Consider the following 9,381-nt stretch of genomic DNA (forward strand, 5'->3'; position numbering starts at 1 on the left):
GTGTTCCTAATTAAGTGCTCAGTGAGTGTGTATTCACAAGCTATTTCTGATCTGTTTGGACTGGACATCATGACAAACATCACAACTGCAGTTGGGATAAACATTTTTACAACACTCAAAAAATGAAGGTGCTTTAAAGAGTTCTTTAAAAAGAGATGTTAAGAGAGTGTGATGAACCTTTAAATTGGTAAAGGAAAATTACAGTAAGTGATGCCTCTATAAAGTTAAAAGAAAAATTACTAATACTAATACATCTGTTTTACACACGTGGTTCTTTATGGAACCAAAAGAGGTTCTTCTATGGCATCACTTAAATAACCCATTGTACAGTAGCACTTTGTTATTAAGAGTCAAACTAACTTTACTCATCCATAAGAATAGAAACAGACAAAATTCAGGACAGATTATTGTACTGGACAGATTATTGTAGAGGACGTAATCTTGCTTGTTATTATTCATTTTAATGTCATGTTAATATTATTTGTTTTAGGTCAAATATTATTTTCTCTGACACTGTTGCTGTTTTACCTGCAAACAGCACATCTGCTTATTATAATCCACAGACATCAGCACAGCATAGTGATTTATCAGTCTACTCATGCTTTAGTAGAGCTCAGTAACACTGAGATAAATAACTGATCAGCACAGTGATTTATCAGTCTACTCAGGCTTTAGTAGAGCTCAGTAACACTGAGATAAATAACTGATCAACATAGTGATTTATCAGTCTGCTCAGGCTTTACTAGAGCTCAGTAACACTGAGATAAATAACTGATCAACATAGTGATTTATCAGTCTGCTCAGGCTTTAGTAGAGCTCAGTAACACTGAGATAAATAACTGATCAGCACAGTGATTTATCAGTCTGCTCAGGCTTTACTAGAGCTCAGTAACACTGAGATAAATAACTGATCAGCACAGTGATTTATCAGTCTACTCAGGCTTTAGTAGAGCTCAGTAGCACAGATAAATAACTGATCAGCACAGTGATTTATCAGTCTGCTCATGCTTTAGTAGAGCTCAGTAACACTGAGATAAATAACTGATCAGCACAGTGATTTATCAGTCTACTCAGGCTTTAGTAGAGCTCAGTAACACTGAGATAAATAACTGATCAGCATAGTGATTTATCAGTCTACTCAGGCTTTAGTAGAGCTCAGTAACACTGAGATTAATAACTGATCAGCACAGTGATTTATCAGTCTACTCATGCTTTAGTAGAGCTCAGTAACACTGAGATAAATAACTGATCAGCACAGTGATTTATCAGTCTGCTCATGCTTTAGTGGAGCTCAGTAACACTGAGATAAAGAACTGATCAGCACAGCGATTTATCAGTCTACTCAGGCTTTAGTAGAGCTCAGTAACACTGAGATAAATAATTGATCAGCACAGTGATCGGTGAAGTACCTGTATTCTAAACACTGCCTTTTTTCCCAAAGTAAAAACAATTTATATTCAATACATTTATATACAAGCTTGCACCGAAAAACGTTAAGCCAAGGGAACCCGAGAGTATGTACTGTTCTATAAATCAATTGCACAGGCCTTCCCATCTTTAGATACAGAGCTACCTAGACCAAAGTTGACACTAACTCAATGTGTGAGCTAACTGAACAGGGATCTAATAGATATTTGAACTCCATCTGGGGCCATTTGTCTCCAAATCAAGGATTCGGCCTTATTACGGGTGAGCGGAGCATGTGCTATTGAACAGTGAAATTGACTGGTGTGACGGCTGACTGAGTACGATGTGCGTGGCTGGGCGCCCGTGGGGGGGGGGGGGGGGGGGAGTGAGCCGCAAACAACGTCTCATTCACCTCCCACAGGATAGACGAGCAATAAATAAGATTTATCATCGAAACACACACCGAACTCAGCATGCGTGGAAAGTTTATCTTCAAGGACGTTAAGGCACCCAACCATTAAACACAGAGTGAGAAAGTCACATCAGGATGCCCACTGCTCCCGGCTTTAGAGAAACGATTCTATAGTGAACATGCATCACCTGGAAAAAGGACACATCTCGAAACGGTGGGCGACAGGTCTGACTTGCACTAGGCCAAGATTGATGCGTAGATCAATGCAGTTAAACTAAGCTCGCTGTAGCGATAATACTGGCTTGGTGTGCTGAATATCAATGCAGACCCATTTGTGCTTAATTGAAAACTCTTGTAGTGGCTTTGAAGAGGTGCTAAAAAGAGCAAAAGGATCTCGTTGGAAACCCTCTCCTCTGCATTTGACAGCTAATTGAGGACTTTTACAAACGAGTGAAATGTCCCATTAGTGTTCCAGAGTGAGGGGCACGGTGGGGGTGCACAACCAGATGCAGACGCCGCCTCGGAATAAACTGCATGACAGATTAAAGGTCAGAAGAAGACATTTGATAAACAAATGCCAGTGAGAACATTAGAGCCCTCGGGGGTGGACCGTGTTAGCCCTGAAAGGCTGACGGTGCTGTTGTGTTGTGCACAGAGCAGACTCATAGATCAATGAGCATTTCTCCTAGAAGAATCTGAAGAATGTGATGGTCAGAGGGGTTTCATTCCGCTCTTGGTCAGGAGAGCAAGCTGAAATTCTTCGCTGGTTCATGACTAATGTGAAATAGATTGAATCAGCTTTAATGAGCAGGTCATGTCACCTGTTGTGTGACTGCCAGTGTAACCCGCAATAAAGCCTGGGAGCACAGTGAACCTCCGAAGTCCGCAACTGACATTAAGAGGTGGTTTATGAAGATGCACAGCATGCCTAATTTTGTACAAGCCAAACGGTCCCTTAAAGAATGACCAAGTAAGACAAATTGGTCCTTGAGTGCAATTCCATTTCTAATCGCCTCATTAATTCTTATTCTCTCTCTCTCTCTCTCTCTCTCTCTCTCTCTCTCTCTCTCTCTCACTCTCTCTCTCTCTCTCTCTCTCTGGGTGTGTTGCTGCTAGCAGCGAAAGCCAACGGCGACTTCTACAACAAGCAGCACCGCCACTTGACAGAACTGACGGCGAAAGGCACCCTGCCCCTGCACACCATGAGGATGGAGCACGTGGAACCCACCGCCTCCTACGTCACCGAAATCCCCTGCCCAAAGCAGAACGGACAGAAACCAAAGGCCGTCAAGGCTCACGTCCCGCACCACGTGGCCTACAGCTCCAACACCATAGCCACCCCGGGCATGCTGAAGGGCTGGGACGGCACAGAGACCATGGGCCGACGCAAAACCTATGGCCCTAAGAAGCCCTGCCCAGTGGGTCAGATGAACGAGCTCCACACTGCCCGCAGCCACCACTACCTGCCCACGCAGCCCTACTTTGTAACCAACAGTAAGACAGAAGTGACCGTGTGAAGGACCAACATGCCTTCCAGAGGCCGCCCGGCCTCCGCAGAGAGAAAGCAGAAAGGAAGGAAGTAGAATCGATCACTATCCTGACAGTAAACCTTCAGTCTGACCCCAGTGGAATGGAGGTGCAACTGCATAGTTGAGTAGGCCGCACTGTGATTGGCCACAGGCAGTCAGCAGTCACCTTGAGACCTCACCATGACAACGGCTGACTGTGATAGCAGGAACAATCCAGGAACTTCGGTTTTCGGTGAAATGTTTGCAACAATCTATACCTAAATTATGTTTGTGTTCAGTCCACAACATGATACAGCTTCAGATTAAAAAGGAACAAAAAAGAGTCAGAGTGAACAAGCAATAAATACGATCTAATGAACTAAACAACGAACAGCTGTAAAACGCTGACTCACTGACTTACAAATGCATTGCAGTATTGAGCCCAAAGTTCCAAGGGCTAGCGTGGAGCGTGGAACATAGCGCCAGAACTCTACATGACGATCTACAAGATGTCTGTTTAGCTGGATCTTCCCTCAGATCACTCCTACACTACTGAGGCTATGGTCTTGTTTACTGTATGCGATGGAAATTGGCAACAGATGCCTTAATTTGAAGATACCGTTGATACCCTAGTATGAAAAGAACTATGGTAATACTACAGGAATTTCTACACGATTTCCTATAATAATCATATAGTACCTTCAGACAGTTGCTATGGTTTACTGTCTGAACAGGAGAGTTCAAAAGGAAAATATGACGTTGTATTTGTCTAAACCATGTGACATCACTGTATGATCCGATCGTGCTGCAACGATTGGGAGAATCTGGGAGAATGTATTCTCTCAGAATTCCATGTGTGTAGTGAAACACTGTTACAATATCAACAGGGTCATCTTGCTACTGTAATATGTTATTTATACAATAATACATTTATAGCCCATTGCCTGCTGTGCTGCCCTCCAACAAAGTAAACTCTATAACACAATAAAATAATAATAATAATAATAATAATAATAATAATAGCATACTATAATATGTACAAATGTTTGTGGACACCCCTTCTAATCAATGCATTTAGCTATTTTAAGTTGCACCTATTGCTTTAACTTGCACACACACACACACACACACACAGCTTGTCAAGTCTCTATAGAGAGGTATTTCTAATAGAATAGGACTCCCTGGAGCAGATACACATGAACCTATTGGCACTATGCCTAATGCCAGACATGTGCCAGAGGGGTTATAAAGCCCCCAGCATTGAGGTGCGGAGCAGTGAAACTGTGTTTTCTGCAATGATGGTGCTCCATCCGATACTTTTGGGATGAGTTGGGGATTTGGGGATGAGGTAGTGTAGTGATCATCTAACATCCTGACCTCACTAATGCTCTTGTAGCTGAATGCAATCAAATCCTCACAACAATGCTCCAAAATCTATTGAAAAGCTTTCTTTGGACCGTAGAGACAGTTACTCCTAAAAAAATGATAATCTCTTTTTAATTGCTCTTGATTTCACAAGAAACAATGAATAAGCTGGTGTCCCAATACTTTTGTCCATTCAGTATTTGTTAAAAGCCCAGTCATTGGGGGTGGGCATGTGCATAACATAAGCCCAACCCCTCCCCTCACTTTACACTAATAGGCTGCACCAAGACACCTAGATTTTGTCACTGACATTGGGTTCCATGTTGGGGACAACATTGAGGGACAGCGGGGACATGTTAGAGTTCTGCTGTAACTTCACTAGCATTAGCATTTACTATGCAAAATCCGTCTAAACTAATCATACAGATCAACACAATCGCAAACCCTGCAGCAAGCTCACACAGGTGACTAGCTAATCTACGTAACGTAAGGAAACTAGGGCAACAATACCAACAATACCAGGTTGTATTTACGTAAAACATCACACATTCTTGATCCCGTTCACATACAGCTAGTGCCGGAGCGGTCAGTAGTAGCTTTTGCCAGAGCTAGGCCTTCTGTTTAGAGCATAAGTTTAAAAAGTGGTCAAAGAAAGGTGGGAGAATCCATGTCTGTGGTGATGCTAATTTAGTTTTGATGTTAGTGCAACTATATAGTTTCTAATAGTATGTTAGCAAATATTCCAAGATTTTAAAAGACGATTTGATACAGTAGATTTCATTTGACATTCATATACTGCTGTGGTCATAAGTTCACATACACATGGTCATGAATATCATGGCAAAATGGAATTTTCAGTGATTCTTTAAACTACTCCTTTTCTGGGTCAGAGTCAGTTACAACATACAGCACACTTTAATATAAAAAACTGAGTTTTCTAAAATCATCACAGGGTCAAAGATGATCCATACAACATCTTTAATATTAATGAAATATGCCTTAGAAAGTTATACCTCTATCAGAAGCTTTTGAAAGTCGTCATCGAACTTTTGGCAGATATCTGGTTTAATATTTGACCACTTTCTTTGGTTCAGTTAAATTTGTTGGTTTCCTGACATGGACCCGACTTTTCAGCGCAGTCCACATAGTTTCAATGAGATTAAGGTCAGGATGTTGGGAAGGTCATTCCAAAAACCCAACGTTAGCTTGATTTATCTATTCCACAACCACCTTTTATCTGTGTTTGGGTCATTGTCTTGTTGGCATGCCCACATGCCCAAGTGTCTAGGTTTCAACCATGATGAAACTACGATCATGAACTCTTGCCTGGAACTGTATGTTGTTCAACCTAATGAGAGCTGTCGAACAAACCCTTATTTATGTGGCAAATAGAACAGAACCAGCTGTAGTCCATCATGATCACTAACAGGAAATTAGGAGGCCTTGGCCACGGCTAGGTTAAAAGCTATTTTGGAACTTTCAGCACCAATGAATTAATAATGTAAATGGGTGTATGCATATTTTTGACCTAGTGTTGATTTCAGAAACCCCCCCCAGAAATTCAAATCTGTGCACCAAATTCTTGTTTTTTACTATTAAAGATGTATGTTGTCACTCGTTCTGCCCCAGAAAAAGAAACGGTTCACAGTGGACTTTTTCAGTTCTACCAGAAGACTCAGGAGACAAGAGTGCAGTAAAGTGTGAATTTACTCTCGACAGATAATGAGATGGGAACAATGTTAGCAAATTAAAACTTTGCTGATAGGTAAAGTCTTTGGCGCAGGCCCAGTCGTCAGCCCAGATCTTGCAACATTGGGACTGGGCAGTTGTCGGGGTCAAACTGGTGGCGATGGGGAGAAAAGAGGGCGAGACATGACATCAAAGTCTTCTAAAAGCAGCAAAATAAAAACTTGAGTTGAGGTCTTTTAACACAGGTGGAGGCTGGTTATTGGCTGAAGAAAGGTGACTGTGCCGGTCTCCTGGTAGAACTTTAATTCCACAGTTTTTAATTCCTTAAACGATTGCCCATCCAGCACCAAAGCAGCAGATATCAGTAGAGACTACTTTTAATGATTTCAGGCTTTTATAAGAGCATAGGAATAGCTTGTGCACATGCCTATCAGCGATAAAAATAGTAGGCTGTAGCATCAGACATGCAAAAGTATTCCAGTGGGAACTTATAGAGTCTTTGTAGTTAAACGTTTTAATCAGATTCTCTATATATAAATTCCCCACCATTGCTCAAGCAGAAGACGGTCATTAAAATGGCCACAGCAGGAAAAAAGTCATGTGACTGAAACACCTAAAAAAGAGTCATACAGCACTAAAGAAATCTTACAGTTTCTTATAGTATTACTGCAGTTCTTTTTGTATTAGGGGAGACATGGTGAAAGAGACACAAATGAACTGTCATATCATGGACTGCTTTTTTAGGGCTGTACCTTTCATTTTCACTTAAAAAAAAAAAGAGCTTCACAGGTGAAGCTGAGGGAGGTTTCTTTTAATTCATCCACTCTCGCAAATCTCTGCCATGGAACAAGCCTCACAAAACATGCTCCATTTCTCAAGAGCTAGTATTATCTTTCGAGGGGATGATTTCTACCATATTTGTCACAGAGTACCATGAGGTAGCACCGGCAGTCCAAGAGAAAAGGACACAAAGTGAAAAGCACTGTTAATGAACATGGTCACTCTGCTGCAGATCGTGCCTGTTAGCTCTCGATCTTGGGAAATAAGTGTTTGAGCTCCCTTGGGAATATTTAACATTCATTTCTTATGTGTTTTATTGTACTCCTCTTGAACGCATAAGAGCATGTTGAACTATTTGTCCGATGTTTCTTCACGAACGTAGATGTATTTGCAGCTCAGTTGCAAACCACAGGGTTTTAGCACTTTGATTTCAGTAGTTAAGTAGTCCTGGAGAAGCGTTATTTTTTCAGACAGACCTTCTGGTGAACAGCGATTTTAAAGGTATATATATATTTATACTATCGCCAGTATATATATGTATGCAGATGATACAGTACATTGTGCCAAGAATTAGCTTGTTGAAGTTGTGTTTCATTTTCTTCTTATATCTATTTGTCTTTTTCACTCAGTTGTACATTCCAGATAACAGTGTTTCTGCTGCTGCATCACAGTGTAGTGGATGTGGTCATTCTGGAAAGAACAGTACCTTTCAGAATCATGATATTGGAATAAAATCTGCTTTTCTTTCGTCCTTCTCTCCATAATATTTCTTTATTGCATTTCTACCTTCAGTCTTATGAACACTTTCTATCTTTCCCTGTAAACAAATAAGAGGTTGTGATACCAAGAAATATCAGTCCACTAGTGTCCTTGTGTTATTTTTAGCAACAAACTGTGACTATCCTCTCAATTTGGGATGAAATGTACAAAAAAAAAACAGCCAAAAAAAAACGCCTCAGCTATAATGCTCTGCTCATTTCTGCATACACAAGGCTAAAACACTATTAGCACAGCCATTTATTAAACACATTGACATTTGATTTGAGGGTCGCAACAAATGACTGTAGAAAACATGGGTGTTGTAGTTCTGTTCCATTTCATTCTATAAAAATGAAGCCAAAACTGTCCACCATGTTGTCAGATTTGCAACCAGAGTCTATGTAGTAGAGACCAGAGGCAGAGCCAGACTCGCCTTTTCATTTGGTAGGCCCACCACCATTCTCCCAGCCCAAGCTTGTCTCAGACCGCCTTCACTGAGCTTACAGTGCAGAAGCAGAGTGGATTGACCCCTGGGCATCCAGATTATCCGCTAAATGAGATGTTTCAACAGTAAAAGTGCAACTTATGTAAGTTCCAGTACAACTCAGCTACTCCATGTAATAACCAGAAAGGTTTCTTTCAGCCATGGCTGTCAATCACTTTATTTCCAAGTGTGACCCCACCTTCTTACAAACTAGCAGAATCACATTTAAAAAGATTCTTTCTGGGAAAAATAAAAAATGGGTCAACATTAGCACAGGAAAAACTAGCTGTCAGAATTAGACACTGGAGATGGAAAGACAGTTTAGAGGAGAAAAATGAGAAGAAGGAAAATCGACTGTTTATTCATTGCATATGAATAATTTATGGGGATGGGCGGAGTTACACATTATACTGCAACCAGCCAGCAGAGGTGCTAGACCTGTGGTTGCATTACTTTTGAAGGACATTGTGCTGTCTGTGCTTTTCTATGGGCATTGGTCATAACACACCAACATATTGTCCATTTTTTACATTTTCTCTTTCAGGCACAAATTAAATCTGGTAGTTGTTTCTTTTGTTGTGTTGAAATTTCATGATGTCATTTCATTCATACAAGTTTTTTCCTTTGTCCTGTAAAGTTGCCGCTTTGGAGCTACAACGTTTTTGCATAATGGTGGTAATACTGTGTATTTGACCCCGTATGTAGCAGTTTCATAGTGTTTTCATCAGGAAAAAGTCCTAACACAGGACTGTTGCTGCTGTTTTCCATTTCTAACAACTGACTGAATCCGAGATGTAAGTAAAACTAGAGTGACACTGGTCACAAAATTGGTTCCACCCTTTAAAAATTAATCAAACATGATTTCACTTTTACTGACTAATAATGTGAGCAGTTATCTAACATATAACAGTACTTGGCAACTTGTGACTTTACCATGCTGGATCCTAGAGATTTCACTGAAAACTCTTGATGTAAAC

At 40.8% G+C, this 9,381-nt stretch overlaps 1 protein-coding gene across 2 annotated transcripts in view; it reads left to right on the plus strand.

Annotated features, from left to right (window-relative positions):
- Window positions 1–7,903, plus strand: part of shisa9a (shisa family member 9a) — a 75,853-nt gene extending 67,950 nt beyond the window's left edge. Inside the window, exon 4 of one of the 2 annotated variants that reach the window (XM_072667821.1) lies at window positions 2,936–7,903. In XM_072667821.1, the coding sequence (XP_072523922.1) occupies window positions 2,936–3,336 (401 nt within the window). In that variant the 3' untranslated portion in view covers window positions 3,337–7,903. The remainder of the gene's footprint in view (window positions 1–2,935) is intronic. The other variant, XM_072667822.1, reaches the window with a different exon arrangement.
- The last annotated feature ends 1,478 nt before the right edge of the window (window positions 7,904–9,381 follow it).

The sequence above is a fragment of the Salminus brasiliensis genome, chromosome 22 (assembly GCF_030463535.1).
Source record: "Salminus brasiliensis chromosome 22, fSalBra1.hap2, whole genome shotgun sequence".
Taxonomy (NCBI): domain Eukaryota; kingdom Metazoa; phylum Chordata; class Actinopteri; order Characiformes; family Bryconidae; genus Salminus; species Salminus brasiliensis.